Source organism: Alosa pseudoharengus, unplaced genomic scaffold, assembly GCF_046254945.1.
Source record: "Alosa pseudoharengus isolate Yale_2024_CS ecotype anadromous, Long Island Sound unplaced genomic scaffold, YU_APseudo_1.1 YU_APseudo_1.1_scf_10, whole genome shotgun sequence".
NCBI lineage: Eukaryota > Metazoa > Chordata > Actinopteri > Clupeiformes > Clupeidae > Alosa > Alosa pseudoharengus.
The window spans coordinates 2535087-2552780 of NW_027468565.1; the positions used below are offsets into that span (position 1 = coordinate 2535087).

Below are 17694 nucleotides of genomic sequence, written 5' to 3' on the forward strand. Positions count from 1 at the left end.
TAAATGAAAACTATTTTTAAAACTATTTTTATGGATCGTTGTGAAAGAGTTGCTTCAATTGCACACCGAACACTGTCATTTCCCTTTGGGGATGGACCATAACTTGCTGTGATGGAGCTGCTAACGATTGGACTGAGATCGTAACTTTTGAAACCTGGCATGCAATATCTACTTCTGCATGGAGACTCGACTCCATCTGTAGAGAACACAACATGTAGGCTTACATATATGTGCAATGTATTGACAGTACCATTATGAATCATATAGATATATGCAGTGAACAGAATATATTATAAGAAAAACGGAATAAATATGGTATGAACCATATGGACAGATATGTACAGTACAGTTATGTGCAGTGTGGTAACAGTACAATTGTAGTGCAGAAACAGTAACATAAACATCAGAGAGACTTGCTTGTACAGCTACATAAGATAAGAGTTAGAGAGTCACAATATGTCCAATATGATTTAATTTAATTTTAGGGGGGTGGGGTTTGTGATTTTCACATACAAACAAAGCATTCTGGTGCATTCTGACAAAATAATAAAGACAAAATAGAACATTTCCTGTGTTGGTAACTTTACTCATAAATCTATCTACAGTCAAGTATGCATTTAGAGAAATACAATAAAATATCAATATAATATAATACCTTTTATGTGTGGTTGTTTAAGACACACTGAAGGCATGATGCCACCATAGGTTTGCAGAGAACTATATACAATATGCACACTGAAGGCATGATGCCACCATAGGTTTGCAGAGAACTATATACAATATGCACACTGAAGGCATGATGCCACCATAGGTTTGCAGAGAACTATATACAATATGTACACTGAAGGCATGATGCCACCATAGGTTTGCAGAGAACTATATACAATATGCACACTTGAAAGGGGTGGGGTGGTGGTGTGGGGGGGTTGTGAGGGCCGCTGAAAACCAGTGTCCATCCTCACAGGAAGGGGTGGGGTGGTGGTGTGGGGTTGTGAGGGCCGCTGAAAACCAGTGTCCATCCTCACAGGAAGGGGTGGGGTGGTGGTGTGGGGTTGTGAGGGCCGCTGAAAACCAGTGTCCATCCTCACAGGAAGGGGTGGGGTGGTGGTGTGGGGTTGTGAGGGCCGCTGAAAACCAGTGTCCATCCTCACAGAAAAGAGGGGCAAAGAGAGAGATGGAAAGAAAATGTTGGGTTACAGTTTAGGGCTCGCTCTAATTGCCTCAGCACGGCGACCAAACCTCCCAGAAAATGGGAGTTTTTTGGGAACTACTTTAAGAGGTTTGATTGTCTTGTTACACTTTTTCGATGGTGGTGTGTATGAGAGAGGAAGGGTTTCATCGTGAGGAGTATGAAGCCTCACATCTTCCAAAAGGTCAGTGAGGCGACCTATCACACTGTCTAAAAATGGTTCATCCTGGAGGTGGTAAGACAGATCAGTGATTTCGTGCAGTAAGCAGCCACACTTTCGCCTCTTTTTTGCTTTCCAAGCAGAGCTGGTGACATGGCTTGAACCACTGCGGCTGGCATCATTGTCACTTGGAGCAGAGCTGGTGGTGTTGCTCGTTGCAGTGACTACGTCGCATGGAAAAGGGCTGGTGGTGTTGCTGGGAGTGACTACGTCGCTTGGAGCAGAGCTGGTGGTGTTGCTCGTTGCAGTGACTACGTCGCATGGAAAAGGGCTGGTGGTGTTGCTGGGAGTGACTACGTCGCTTGGAGCAGAGCTGGTGGTGTTGCTCGTTGCAGTGACTACGTCGCATGGAAAAGGGCTGGTGGTGTTGCTGGGAGTGACTACGTCGCTTGGAGCAGAGCTGGTGGTGTTGTTCGATGCAGTGACTACGTCGCTTGGTAAATAGCTGGTGGTGTTGCTAGGAGCAGTGAAAACACACTTGTCCAGGGAAAATAGGGGGTTGTCCCTGTATATGGAACCTAGCTTCTCCCAGCCCCAACCACGTACCAGCCTGAAAACTGCACAAAAATGCTTGCAGGGCAGCAGATTCCTCTGCCAATCCTCGCAAGTGCATGAGGGCATTCCTGCGATTTCAAAGTGTAGCTTGTATTCGCAATTTGCTGTCTGGCTCGCAACAGCGAAGGCTCCCTCACCACACAGTGTGATGTGCTCCTGCCGGTAGGCCATTGCCTGGAGATGACGGTCCATTATGTGGTCAACCACAGCACGAGGTCTGTCTCTGAGGAAGAAGGGTAGTCGGTCGCTGTATCTCCTGTACCCACCAGAAGACTTCACATTTCTCACATTTCTCACAACTCTATGTATCTGTAATGAGAAAACAAACAACATGATGAGTTAAATGGATGGCTATTTAAAGACAGTTACATTACGTTACATTCTTCCATCTCCCTTCAATAATATAGTGTATTTACCAGAGGTGTCAAAAGTATAGATACTAGGGTTTAAAAAGACTTCTGTAAAAGTTAAAGTATTAACTCTAGTTTTTCTAGGTAAAGTTTTTACTCAAATTCCCTGACTATTAGCTTACTTCTGATATGATCGATCTGGGCAGAAAGTCAGAAACCACCACCGTCAGCATTTCGCTCAAACTGCAGTTCTTGTAGCCCTCCAAACAAGTGTGCTTGAGAGTCTCATTTTGCCTTTCTACACCATTGTTGGTGTAGATGGCGACTTTGAGACTCTCGGCTCTGAGGACTCGCACCCATCTCTTGATTTAGAAAAGAAAATATTTTGTTTAATGTTTATTGTGTATCCAATCCAATGACAGAATAATTCTGACCATAGCAACATGATACAAACCTTTGCTTGGGGCAACCATTTACTTGAAAACCACCGCCTCAATTTGTCATTTCCCCGCCAGGCTTCGCTCTGGCGGAGCAGAAGGAGACGCTGCTCAAACTCATCCTCTGTTGGTGCATCTGCAATTGACCTAAGGAGAGGGAGCACAGAATCATGGCAGCCATTGTCCTTCTTCCTGGTCCACTCCACCCAGGCCTTCTCTCTGTGGAAGTCACAGAGGATGACTGTGGACTCTGTAGAGGACATGCACAAACACACATAATGAATTATGTTGGTGCAGAGAGAATAATTTATAAAACCATGTTACAAAACAACCAATGAGTAAAATTAACCACATTTGAGAACATTGTACAATCACTATTACCTGGAAACTCTGCCTCCAGGGCACCAATTTCAGCCTCGCTAAAGTCAACCATGAAGTGGCTTGGCTTCCACTCTGGGTTCCACTCCTTAAAAACCCTCAGAGCCTCCTTTATGTCAGAAGATGTTTCTGTCTGTGTGACAAAAACACCTACTACACAATAATGCACGTTAGTGCGTACACACAGGAAGAACAAGGGCACAGAATAGCGACATGTCCGATATGTTGCGTCAAGCAGGCACATCTGTTGCCCATACAAAAGAAGCAGCCTTTGCTGCCAGGTGGTCTGCAGGCAGAACAGCAGCTTCGAAGAGGAGCCATCGTCCTCCTCCAAACTAGGTCTGAAGCTGACCAGACAGTCACGCTTTGACCAGTCATCCACCAACCCCTATGTAATGGAAAGGGTCTTATTATAAGAACCACAGTACTGTCTCTGTTCATATAAGCTACAAACCAGAGGGCCTTACAATGCAACATGTAAGCCCTATGGTTGGCACTACGTTTCAAAATGTGAGCATTGATACAAAACCATGTACAGTGTTTCTTCTACGTTTATTTTGCCATGGCCGCCCCCTACGGTAAAATGATTGCCCCCACTCTATCAGAATTAGGGTAGATGCACAATGTGGTCGCAGTTGACTTTTACATGAACCTGCCGACGTGTCCTCCCCAATGTCTGGCGTTCACATTGCAATTTAACAATAAGTAGAACTAGTCAGAGGTTATTAGGGTCTTTCCAGTTTCATGTTTGCTGTATGTATTGTTGTGTTGATTTAAGTATATATAAGTATAAGTATATAAGTATATATACTCTTTTGATCCCGTGAGGGAAATTTGGTCTCTGCATTTATCCCAATCTGTGAATTAGTGAAACACACACAGCACACAGTGAACGCACAGTGAGGTGAAGCACACACTAATCCCGGCGCAGTGAGCTGCCTGCAACAACAGCGGCGCTCGGGGAGCAGTGAGGGGTTAGGTGCCTTGCTCAAGGGCACTTCAGCCGTGCCTACTGGTCGGGGTTTGAACCGGGGGTGGAGCTGGGAGTTTGCGGACTGGCCTGCCCCCAGTGCTAAAAATAAAATCTAGAGGAAACACTGTACATAGCCAATAACTACATAAGGTCGGAGGTCTTATAAGGCCCTCAAACTTGCAGCTAGTTTGTGATTTTCATCTCCTATCAACATCTATGTTACCTGCAGATTGACTTGGTCAACACCTGACTGTCTTCTCCTCTCCTTTACTGTCCTGATGATGTTGCGTATGTCTTTGTCCAGAGGGAAGAACCTCCTCCTTGTTTGTGGAGGGGGAGCCTCTCCTCTGAACAAGTCAGTCACAAAGATGGCCAAGTGTCTCCTAACTTCACTCACTGTTCTAACACCAGCCAAAGCTAAATGCTCAATGTACCTCTCCACCCTAGGATCCACTGGCTCACGGACTTCAGCTGCCTAAAGTAATCAGTGATATCATGTATCAGGGAATGCCTGTAACTCTTTAAATTAGCAGTTCTACATGTAAACACACATGGACATAACTGATGGGAAAAAGCATATTTGGAGTCAGTCCTTACAATAAACTACTAAACTAAAATCTACTTATTGCAACTGACCTGTCCTACCACAGGATGGTTCTCATGCTCCTCAACATTTGGGAAGCAAGCCACATATTGCTCCTCAAAATGTACTGCTGACGGGTCTGTCTGTAAAGTGTGACGCAAACGCACAGCACTTTCTCTCCTCAGATTTTGTTGCACCTTTTGTTCTTGGTCACGTTGCACCTTTAAATAAATATATTGTTAGAAAGACACCCAAAGGGGTACTAAAGGGAAGCCTGGTGAAAATACCAGTGTCCCAATACTCTTGTCTAATACCTCGGTAAATACCTTGTAGTCAAGGAACCTGATAATGTGGAAAACATTGACCTTTGCTGGACAGTCAAGTTTTTTGGTGTCTTGCACAAGACGCCGCGTCTCTCTGTAATTGTGGTCTGCTTGGTCATCAAGCTAAGACAAAAAACATGCAAATTATATATGGAAGAAACCGGATGACAAACAGGACTATTGGGTAAACATGATGGTGATTGGTGATGCCTGTTAATTTTCATACCAGTTTTTGTTGTCTGGCCTGCTTCTCTTTTTTATGTTTATCTATGGCAGGAATAGATCTTCCTCCCAACTACCTCAAAGGGTGTCCCATTAAATGGCACATATTTTAACTCCCACGTTATTTTTTTCAGACCTGCTTTTGGATCTGTAAGATTAAGTAACTTGTAAGATTAAGTATCTGTGTACTTCAGTAGATAGATAGATACTTTATTTATCCCCAGGGGAAATTCAGTAAAGTGTTACAGTTAATCTGCAGCCTTAGGCACTGGTTAGCAGAAGGTGTCCACTACAAACCAACAAACCCCACTTCTAAAAAAACACAAACACACTCGCGCACTCCCCGGGAAAACAGGAGATTCTGTCAATCTGAATTTTAAGTTTTTAAGTTGCTTACATTATAACATTGGCCTTTATATGACACATTATATGACACAGGAGGGAGAGGGGAGACGCGCGCACACACACACACAAACAAACTCGCGCATACAATGCTAAGCTAACAGCTAGACTATCGATTTAAATAGACATTTTTTTAGCTGAACTCACCGTCCTGACCAAAACTGCGGTCTTTAGTTAAGACTGTAAACTTAGTCATGGTTTCTTCCTCATAATCACTGAGGTACTTCTCAAAACTCCTGTACGACAAGAAAGTCCTGTACGACAAGAAAGCTGCCATCATTATAGTAACAATATCGTCCGTAAACGGGCTCTGGTATCGTCGTCGAGATTTTGCGATATTTCACTGTCTGTTACGTAACTTCCGTTCTTAGCTGTATCCCATCTAGCTGTCAGTACACGATCCGTACCGCCTGCCAGATCCGTTCTGCGCATGTGCATAATCTCGCGCATGCGCAGAAGTTCAACGTCTTTTACGATGGTTTACGACACTACATGATCGGTTCTACGCTTGCGCGATTGTCAGTATTACCTATCCAGAGAACGAGAATGTATAATAAGTCAAGTTAACATTGTTTGTAGCAGTAATAAAGTTCTAATAGTTAAATGTACATGTTTTAAGGAACCAACGGAAATGTATGGAGGCTACCCACATAGCAAAGAAGGTCGAATCAACGTTGATTGGTCAGGGTTGCGTTTCCTAGCTGCTAACTAAGTTAGCATCTTAGCTGGTTGCAATGCAATTTCCGCATTGCCAACCAACTAACAGGTTAGCAACTATTAGGGAAACGGTTTGTCAGACGACCGAAATTCAACGATGAATCAACGGCATGAAAACGTGAAGAACGTAAAAAAATATTTGTAACTTCTACAGACCAAAACCCTGGATGAGATGTACGAAACAGCTTTCTAGTTTACACTTAAGCTAGGTTACACAATTGACAGCTCTCATTAGCCTACATGCCATCTCCTCACGCTAACTGTTAAGTCTTTGTTTTCACATATAACATTGTTATACTTTAATAATGAAATAGGAACTGATCTGGGAACTGGATACTTTCATTTAGTGGCCCATAACGTTTGCATGCATGCACGCACGACACCTGCGTAAGCGTTTCAGGAGGCAACACTGCATCAAAACGAGAGCACACATTAAAATTCACACATGGAATGATCAAATCAGTCATTCCTTTACTGTGAACTTGCTAGCCTACGTATTTGCCTGTGTAAATAACTCGACTGAATCAAAGACAGAATTGCAAAGATGAGTATGGTCACCTACATTTAGATGTATGCTATTACAACCATGAATAAATGCATTGAGAGAATGAGCCCTATAGGAGGAGAGAGGGGGGGGAGGGCAACAAGTAAACTAACTTGCTGTGTTGAGACAAGAACATGGACTCAATGACCGTTTATCAATATCATTTTATTGCATGCATAAATAACAAATCCTTCAAGGCCATAGAGCATATGAGTGTTCATCCTTTTGAAGATGCTCTGCAACTTCTGACTTAACACACTAATAGGCTACAAGAGACTATTCACCGTTCAATATTTTTTTTTAACTACATAAGTACGATCTTATATAAATAACACTTAATTTTAATTCATGTAACATGAAAAAATACATCAGGTATTGTATGCAATTTCAAGCCCATAACATTTTCTAATGTTTTCACAACTATAACATTAAGCAAACAGCTCACGATTGCTGCCCATTGCATGAGTACACTGTACAAAGAAATAGTCTATAAAAGGTTTTTGCTGTAATACGTCATCACTGGACATTTTTGAAATAGTGTTAAAATACCGTCACACCCCTACCTGACAGTCATGAGTACTTTGGTGGTTTGGTGCAAGGCTATTAGACTAATGGCCTCCTTACACCAAACAACTTTGACAAGATTTGGGAAAGATTCTTCAAAGATTGGAGTCTTTTGAGTAAAGCTTGAATGGGGGCATTAGTTAAAATACTACAATCTTTTAAGAATCTTTCCCAAATCTTGTCAAACTTGTTTGGTGTAAGGTGGCCATTAGACGTTTCCCCTCCCACTCAAGCAATTAGGACGCCTTTCACACTGCTCCTGCTTGACCTATCCCTTCTGGCAATTTCCAATCAGAGCCATGCAAACATTTTCATCTCACAGAATAGAGTGTGCATGCCTCTCTCTACAAACCATGTGCAGTGGCAGAGTCATAAGCCTCAAAAACATGGCCAAACTTAGATGTCTAATGTCAAAACATGATTTAGATAACTTATTGATGCATTCATCTCCAGTAGGGTTGACTACTGCGATGGGCTTTTCCATTTGGTGTCACTGGGCCGAGTCATCATCTACTTCTTTGGCTTCATGTTCCGAGTCCTTGGGCTTTTCTGTGAAAGAGAATCACCTGGAGTTGACCATTTTTAATGCACTTTATTTACACCAATGTATTATAAGTTTTTATGCAGTGGTTTGACACTGACTAAAATAGGAGAAATAAGTCACCCTATAAGGACTTTCCAACTTTTTCAGCTAAGGGGTTACATTATACATAAAAAACATACGGTGAACTTACAACATGAACTGTGCCATCTGACAATTTGGGGTGGCATTTTGTCATTCTATGTTGTTGAGTGATTTATGTGTCCTGGGGGGGCTTGGGGGATTTACGTGTACTGGGGGGTCTTGGTGGACTTGGTTGCACTGCACCTTCTGGTGGTGTGAACTGTTAAATGAGAGTGTGTGAGAGAGAGAAATAGGACAGACAAAATAATTTATTAGAATAATATTACTACAGCATTAAAACAGAGTATCATCATCATAATCATCATCATCATCATCATCATCATCATCATTCATACACTGTAATACTGATTAGAAAAACAAAAGGGCAAACGCTAAGAATCGTTAGGTCATAATCCAATAAATACTCTGATGCATCTGTGATTAAAGAGAAACTATGCAGTTTTGGCCATTTCTTTTCTGTTTTCTCACTTTTTGCTGGCAGGTTTCTCTACAGAGCTCCCCCTACAGCCTCAGAGTATATGATTTACGACACTCCGTAAATCTGTCACGACGAATGTCTGAGAAACTCCATCGCTACCTTGTTCTAGGCGGTACATTCTAATTTTTACGTTTTAGTAGAACTAAAGCACTCATTTTCAGGTGCTTGTTGACAGCCATGTCAAAGAACAGGAAACTGGTTTGCCGACTACAAGTGAGCTTTTGCTCAGAGCACATACAGCCTATTTTATCAACTCACAGCTTTTCTCTGCTTCACTGAAATCACTCCTGGCACTGTCTTGTTAGACAGGGATGTGCACTGGTGAAATAACGTTAGCATGGAAAATAGTCTCTCCAGACATATTTCTTACATTCCACCCAGATGAGAAAATTAGCTAAATTTAATACATTTTAAGACCTTAAAAAATGTATATTTTATTTAAGACGTTTTAATACTTTTTAAGGATCCGCGGAGACCCTCTATTGCTTCTAGTGGTCATACCTTATTTTTAGAATCAGTTGAATTGTTTTGAGATTTTTTTTGTAACAGTCTTTAATATGTTAGATATTCATGACATAACTTGTTTGTGGTCCCTGCAAACCATATGTTTTATTTTTCCTCTTTAGCATTATAAACAATAAATGAAACTGGAAACAATTGAACCAGGAGACTTTGTCACAAGACAAAAAAGATGTCTCAAAGCCCATTAGATTAACATGAGCCTACTGCGGTTTAGATTAGAAAGAAGGCGCAAAAGTCCGGCAGAGTTCCGTGCAAAAATTCCTTTAATGACTACATAGCGCAAAGCCTGAGTGGATCGCACGATTGCACTCCCGAACAAAGGTAGAACTCTCTTACTTATACCCCTTCAAAATACTGACACAACACTACCCCGAACGAACTTTTCACCTTAAGTTTATGGAAAGTTCAGGGGTGTACAGTATAGAGTGATCACAGCTCATACATTGTGCATGGGTTAAATATCGTTCGCCCCCCTGCACTCTCCTACTGGTTGTTATGAGTAGATCTCGCCCTGTGTACGCGTTATCTTGCAGCTTCAAGGCCGACTTTGGTTTCTTCAAAAGGCCTAGGCTAAGGCAGCATGAGACACAGTGCAACAAAATGAGACACAGGGCAGCAAACAGAGACATAGGGATACAGAGCGCACATAGGGGGAATTCTGGTAGAATAGCTTCAGTATGTTAATAGTATTAGTTAAACTTGTTATTTAAAATGTTATAAGAGTATTATGGTTAGGAATAACTTCAGTGTATTACTTGATTATGATTAAGGTTATATGAATACATGCTTTACAGTTTCAAACTCTCTCTCAATGATGTCTACAACCCATAGGATAATTTTATACAACACATGTTTACCCATTTTCCTTGCTGTGGTATGCCACATTATGACCATTGTGATGTTTATTCTTACTACAGGACAGTATTAAAACTTGGATTTGACATGAGGATTTATGTAAGGAGTAATATCCGCTGAGGTGTCCAGATATGCAGAAATAATGGAGGAGACGGAGACAAAGACCTCCCGGAGTGGAATTCTCTCCCAAGTTAATTCATTCCGTATATTGGGACACCTTATAGCTTGTTATTCTGTTTATCTCCCATGTTGCCAGCAGGCATGCACTTATTGCACAAGGGAAATGTAGTTCAGTTTAAAAAGAGGCCGACCTGTTCAATATGTTGTACTACTTTCATTGGTTGCATGGGGAGCTCTAGGGTTCTGATGACGTGGCTAATTGGTGGCGTAATTAGGAGCCGGATAAAACCTGGACCTCCCAGTCCGCGAAAGACCTCTTGCTGGCTTGCTTGCTCGACATCACACTTGCGGCTGCGCTCCCCACTGACACACCTTTTTGCATTACATACATTTCATTATGCTGACATACACCACAGTTTTACTTTGGCATACATTTACTGACTTCAGAGCTATCTAAATGCAAAAGTGCATAGAGGGAGTTATGACAAAACCGTGACTTAACAAACTATAAGCTATATAAGGTAGGCCCTATGCTAGGCCTATTACACAACATAAATTGTAACTAGGCTATGCTGGCGACCCAAATAAAATCTTCTTTGGGAACCAATGGCTTACAGTATCAAGCGGACTTAAACTGCCACCTCTTGGCGAAAAGTTAATAGTTTTGCATATCAGTAGTAATACATTTCACGCAGCTGCGTGAATCACGGAAAGCGCAAATGAAGTGGACACTTCTAAAAGGGACCCACGGTACAGTAGCTGAATGTCTGTGGCTAAAGCAGCCATAATGAAAGTGTTATCATTGTTTGGATACTTCACACACACATGCTTTTTAATCGCATAGACTACAACTACCAAGCTGGAATCACAGCACATCACTCCCCTCTCACACCCTAAACACGCACTTCGAACAAACAAAAAGCGTCTCAGTCTCATGGTATACCCATAGGCAAAACTGTATCGGACCGGTGTAATGTTGACAGGCTACTAAATCATCCATCGCAAAGAATGATTTTTGTAGCATGTGCAACAAATATGTGTAGGTACAGCCCTGCCCTGAATACATCTCTCAACGCGGGCTCTAAAACATTTGGTTGTAAATTAAATATTTCAGTCTTTTATTATTTATAAATTTACAAAACACTTTCTGTGGAGTGTTGGAGTATTGTGTGTAGATTGAGATGAGAGAATTGAATTAATTTTAAGATGAGTCTGAAACTTACAATGTGGAAAAAGTGAAGCGCTGTGAACACTTTCCTTATGCACTGTAAATATCCAAAGCCAATTTGGGAAAAGGCTCGAGATATAAAAGTGCATCTAAAATAAATAGAATATTGTGGAAAAGTGTGTTGGTTCAAGTAAAAAAAAAAAAGAAAAAACATGTAAAATTAACAAATCTATCCTTCTGTGTCATTGTTGGCAAAATGATCGGAGGGCTCAGAAGCCCCTAGCATTTTGGGGTGCCCAAAATTTCTAGCGACGCCCCTGACCTCGGTATTTTAAAAATTCAGACTACGACCTTGTCTGGAACATGTGCTGAATAACAGGTCTCTTAACTAACGTTAACCAGTAAAAAAAAGTAGGCTACTTACCGCACATATTTCCATGTCCTTTGGTGAAGTTAATCGTGGCCTTTAGTGGCATCAACCTGATAAATAAATGCATATTATTTACCTTAACCTTAGCCCATAAACCTTCAGATGAAACACAGCAACCTAACTTATCCAACACTTAAGTGTTGGATAAGTTAGGTTGCGGTGTTGGCATGAATAAATACTAGCTAATGCTCAATGCGGTCCCTATTTAAATTACCGTTACTGTTAAGTTAATGATTACCCAAACGGCTAACGATAGCTAACGTTCACTGTTAACAATTGCCATATGCAAGATATAGTGACATTACGTTTAACCAACAATAGCAACATTTTTAAAGACAAAGATACATTGAACATCTGAACGCTGTACTCTTACCTGCACAATCTGTGGACATAATTCGTCGTGCGTAGACAAAATATATTTTTCTGCGAAGTTGGTCTCGTCAAATGTGCCGCTTCTTGGCCGTCAACTGTTTCAAGACATGCGTGGTACAGATATTACAGAGGAATCGTTACGTCTTCTTCTACGTAATTATGCGCATGCGCAGAACGGATCTGGCAGGCGGTACGGATCGTGTACTGACACTAGCCACAACCGGGAAAAACTCCTCCCCTTACAAAGAGAGAACGCGGAAGTGGTCGTCTTTGTTTGAGCAGAGAATGTCTAATAAGGAGAGAACCTTCACTCTCGGAACTCTTCCGGTGTGGTACTGCATCTAGGGGCGCTCACGGGCGAGTCCAGAATGAATGGAGGTCTATGGAGCTGTACCCCTCAAAATCCACTTTTCTCGGGATATAATTTTTTTTCAAGTAATTTGAATATTGTATTCGAAAGGGGAGGCAAAGACAATACACTTGGTTGAGTATTATATTTTTTAAAGTCACTTAATTGTTCTAAAAAGCCTTTCAAACATGCCAATGACATCATTCATTAGCATGATCAGAGCATAGCATAGCATCAATGCTAGCGTGTTATGGGCAACAACGACCCAACCTGTAAGAAAACGAAAGGACATGACTCCCGGATTATTTCACTTTTGATTGAAAATCCATATCCATTTTGCGAAAAATCAAATCAAATCTGAGGGTTTCAGTTGTTAAATAGGTGAAAACAACAAATGTAGCCATGTAGCTCCATAGGACCCCATGTATTTTGGACTCGCCCGCGATCGCCATCTAGGTGAACTCTGGTGAACTGCAGCCAAATTCGGTTTGTATGGGATTAATAGAGAGTGGGGAGGCTCTCCTTAGAAGGGCTCTGGTTTGAGTCTCTCGAGCTTTCCTTTTGCCAAAGCGATATTTTTTTTCCAGGATGGTAGGGGAAGAGTCCCGTCCTACCTGCCCTGTGATTGGCCGGCTACTACCTTGTCCGTTTCTATGGAGATGGGTAGTAATCAAATCATCATTCTGGTCGTGGACGTTGAACAATTTTAATGCAACTGATAGTTGAAGTTGTCAACCAAAGACTGTGAAATAGGTTGTTTGTATTAGCAATAGGGGGGTTTGGGGGTTTCCCCCCAACTTATTTTAAATTCCCTACTGATAGGTGTTCTATATATATCTATGGCTGCCATGGTGCTGCTATCTAAACTTCGTGAGCCAGAATCTAACTGACAACTAGCATAGCAACCTCTAGCTAACAAGGATTGCATTGATTAAGGTTAGGGTTGAAGTTGTCAACCAAAGACTCTAAAATAGCTTGTTTACAGACTATGTTGTCAACATGATGAATAAGTGTTACGGTATTTAAGGGGGTTTGGGGGGTTTCCCCCCAACTTATTTTTATAAACTGATAGGTAGCGCTAGCTAGCTGCTACTAGCTAGTGCATCCTTGTGAGCCAGAACCAAACTGACAACTAGCATATCAACTTGTAGGTTATCAGGGTAATATAAAATTGAACTGACATAATTAACAGGAGTTTAGGACTGTTTGTTTGCTGCAGGCTTAAAACATGTCATTGTCAGACATTTAGGTGGGATATTTTATAATTACCCATGGCTGATGCTAGCGATAGAAGCCCATCAGTTTTGTCTTTTGTTTTTTTAACGTTCTCGTCAGATTTAACCAGAGGCAGCAACTGTCAATCATGCATAACTCCAGCCAATCACCGACAGAGTAGGGCGTATTCTCATGCATAACCCAGCCAATCACAGACAGAGTAGGGCGGTATTGGCCAATCACAGACAGTCTTCCCCTACCATCCTGGGAAAAAAATATCGCCCCCGGGAAAAACTCCTCCCCTTACAAAGAGAGAACGCGGAAGTGGTCGTCTTTGTTTGAGTCTCTCGAGCTTTCCTTTTGCCGAAGTGTTGTCTCGCTCCACCCTGATTGGATCTTGTTGCGTAAACGTGAAATCAACACATTCTTACGCGTTTCATACTCTTATTGGCTAGATGTGAACACTGTTTCACAGCTGGTCCTATCCTAGTGAAGATTTTCTTCTCCAGCCTTCATTTTCTCCGGTTCCCCCTCCTACTCAAGGCAGCTACAAATATATCACGACTATTTTATACCATCTTTTTCATGGTTCGAATTTGTGAGAGGAGGATGAAGTTTTTACTTGCAGTTACTATCATAGTTGGGTCGGTGGTATTTCTTCTCTTCCCAGGGGGTTCAGATGCGGATGAAAAGAAAAAAGGCCCCAAAGTCACCGCCAAGGTAGCAGCTAACGTTATTTGGTCAGCGACTTACTGTAATATTTACCGTTGGATGATTGTGTCTAACTAATTCGTATAAAATGCCCTCATCAATCGTAACTATTTAGGTAACGTTAATGTGAATGTCCATGGACTAAACGTTAACTAGCTGGAGTGTATAGGTGTGCTTTATTCCAAGGTCTGTCGAGGGACTACTGTAACTTAGTTTCTAAAATGACGGAATTTGTAGTAGCTTGTAGGCCTAACATAGCTTGCAAGTTGAAAATGCAACGTCGACAAACGTTAAAAGTTAAGTTATCTGCCGGTTAACGACATATCTGCGGCCTCTAACTTTATGGGTAACGTTAGCCAAAGCTGCAGCTTGGACTAACGTTGCAGAATTTGGACTCAAGCGTGCTGTATTTTCTGTGATCAATATGTTTGTGTTGAAACCGATTTATCGTTTGGTATTAAGGTGTATGATATGCTTTAGCTTCAGCATACATCCATGCAACACAAAGGTAATTTTAATAGGAGACCGCGACGACTGTCGTAAATCGCAATGTAATGTCGCAACGAAATGAGCCACGTCTCACTTGCGGCCTATGGAGCAGCATCAGTGGTGTCTGCATGCTTAAACTCCGACAGTTGAAGTGTGGTGTATCTGCTTCCAGGTGTATTTTGACATGAGAATCGGCGATGAGGATGTTGGAAGAATTGTAATCGGATTATTTGGGAAAACCGTGCCAAAAACAGTGGAGAACTTCATCACACTGGCAACTGGGGAGGTAAGTAAACGGTAACCATAAGTGGAAACAAAATGTTCTGCCTTACAGAGAAATTGACATGTTGGAAAAACGACAAACAGAAGGCCCACTGAATGAAATACAAATTGTTTTCCAAACAGAAAGGATTTGGCTACAAAGGGAGCAAATTTCATAGGGTGATCAAAGACTTCATGATTCAGGGTGGAGACTTTACCAGAGGAGATGGCACAGGGGGTAAGATAGTTTATCTTAAGATTTACTATTTTTTTTTACTTAATTTATTTCCGTAGGTCATTCCCTTCCCATTCCTTTCCATGACTTAATTGTACAATATACCGACCAATGATTTCAGAGCAGCCGGGTAGCATTCAAGAATCTTTTATTTCTTGAATGAATAAATGGGCATTAAATAAATGAATTTGGGCTACTCAAGCAAGCATTAAAGCTAATAACCAGATATATTCAAATTCTGCGTAGACCTATTTGAATGAATATATTAATGTATAAGTACATTTTATACTGACATTTTAAAAACTGAATTTTGTTAACATTTTTAACAAAATTCGCTGATATTCCATGACTTTGCCCCAAAAATGATAGAAATTCCCTGACTTTCCAGGTCTGGAATAGACTTTACAAAATTCCATGATATTCCAGAAATTCCATTGCCTGTGGGAACCCTGTTCAAATGTGTAAACTGAGATATGGTAATAAAATGGCTCATAATATGATGCTGTTAGAAATGAGTCACACATTTAACAAAACCTTATTAACCTTGTATTTGAAGGGAAAAGCATTTATGGGGACCGCTTCCCAGATGAGAACTTCAAGCTGAAGCATTATGGACCTGGTTGGTTGAGCATGGCCAATGCTGGAAAGGACACCAATGGATCTCAGTTCTTCATCACAACTGTTCAGACTCCATGGCTTGATGGGAAGCATGTTGTGTTTGGCAAAATCCTTGAAGGCATGGTGAGTCAATGTATATGCACATATATTTCTATATGTCAGCCTAAATGCTTGATGAACATCCATTTGGTCCTGCACCACAGCATTTAATAGTTTTCATGATGTTAAATGTATAAAACCTTATTTTACTTTTTAACAGGATGTGGTGCGGAAGATAGAAGGAACCAAGACAGATGGTCGGGATAAGCCCCTCAAAGATGTGGCTATTCATGAATGTGGCAAGGTGGATGTAGAAAAACCTTTTGCTATTGCAAAGGAGTAATTAAAGTGGAAAATGATTATTTCCCCCTCCCCCTGAGGCTGGGGGAGGAGGGGGGCGGTCCACTGGTGTTTATGTGCGTTATGTACAAGTCTTATGGTCCTTTTTGTGGGCCAAATGCTGGAGTTTCAGACTAGTGGCAACTTCTTTACCCAGTAGCACATTCTGCAACTGTATGGTTTGTGAATGGACCTTTTTTGCCATATTCATTGAAAAGAAATGTTTAGTTTGTATTTGAGCCTGGTCCAAAGTCCAAAAGGTTTTTACTTAATACATGTTTTTGATACCACCATCATAAAATGAATGCCAATTGTTTAAGGATATTTTGAGGAATGGTTTGTGTGATTAAGATAATAAATGTGTCACAGGCTCATGTTAAGAGGAACGAAGTTATTGTTCAACCTGTAACTGAAAGACACCTTAAAAAATAAATTAAAAAAGATGGTAACGCTTTATTCACTATTTAACACACATAAAGGTAAGTACCACATGAAAGGAGCACTTGAACATAAATTTATTACCAATAAATTATGAAACATTATTGGGGAATTGGACTTGAAACAGGTAACACATTGGTAGATTCAGAGAAACTACGGTGCAAATACTAAGAAAAACTTCCACTATTAGTTATCAACTCCATTAAGAAACATGTTGTGAATGGTTGCAGGTAATGTACTTTGTACGAAAGTAAGCAAATCATTCTTAGAAACACCTGCTGTAACCATTCAATTCCAGTAACACTTGTAGTTATTCAAGCGTAATATTTATGGGTTTCATCAGGTCCCTTTCCACAGGTGTATAAAATCAAACACTTAGATTATGAACGCAGCCTGCATGGTGCTTGATTAATACACCTGTGGAAAGGGACCTGATGAAACCCATGAATAGACCTTTTTCACAGCAGCCATTTTTACATTTAGTAGTAAGTACAGGTGTTACTAAATACGTTAATGGAGACTGTTCAGTTTAAGTGCAACAGAATCAGAACCTTAATTAATCTCATTAGCAACACCTGGGCCTGCTGTATATTTCATGTCAAAAATGGCTGCTGTGAAAAGGGTCCTTTGGTAACAGCCCAGGTTTAAATATGTTTAATTATGTTACCCAGAAATTAAGATGGAACCGTCCAATAAATGACTTACCCATTTATAATAGGGGGATTCGACTTGATGTAGCCGCCTGCAGCTGTCTTAAAGGAACACGCCACCCAAAATCAGTAGTAGGGGAGAGCCGGGACGATTGAAACACGGGACGAATGAAACAATCCAGTTTTCTCCGAGTGTAATGATGATAGACAGACGTCCTTTGGTCAAAACATAGAGCATGTTAACCTCCTTCTATCAGCCAAAT

The 17694-nt window shown here is 41.1% G+C and overlaps 1 protein-coding gene and 1 long non-coding RNA gene across 2 annotated transcripts; one reads left to right on the forward strand and one right to left on the reverse strand.

The window, feature by feature from the left end:
* Window positions 1–6052: 6052 nt before the first annotated feature.
* On the reverse strand, window positions 6053–12292 carry LOC143142070 (uncharacterized). Its single transcript, XR_012990881.1, has 4 exons — window positions 12089–12292; window positions 11710–11765; window positions 8192–8341; window positions 6053–8006 (listed from the first exon to the last, which is right to left on the reverse strand). It is a non-coding gene; the product is annotated as an uncharacterized LOC143142070 (long non-coding RNA).
* A 1720-nt stretch (window positions 12293–14012) lies between these two features.
* ppib (peptidylprolyl isomerase B (cyclophilin B)) lies at window positions 14013–16792 on the forward strand. The gene is made up of 5 exons (XM_076302740.1): window positions 14013–14371; window positions 15024–15137; window positions 15257–15350; window positions 15904–16088; window positions 16225–16792. Exons 1-5 carry the CDS (start codon window positions 14237–14239, stop codon window positions 16345–16347), a joined length of 651 nt encoding a protein of 216 aa, XP_076158855.1. The 5' UTR covers window positions 14013–14236; the 3' UTR covers window positions 16348–16792.
* The last annotated feature ends 902 nt before the right edge of the window (window positions 16793–17694 follow it).

Coding starts and splice junctions, on each gene's coding strand:
- ppib (XM_076302740.1), top strand. CDS start 14,237: ATGGTTCGAATTTGTGAGAGGAGGATGAAGTTTTTACTTGCAGTTACT. Junction 15,138..15,256: donor TCACACTGGCAACTGGGGAG/GTAAGTAAACGG, acceptor TTTTCCAAACAG/AAAGGATTTGGCTACAAAGG. Junction 15,351..15,903: donor CAGAGGAGATGGCACAGGGG/GTAAGATAGTTT, acceptor TTGTATTTGAAG/GGAAAAGCATTTATGGGGAC.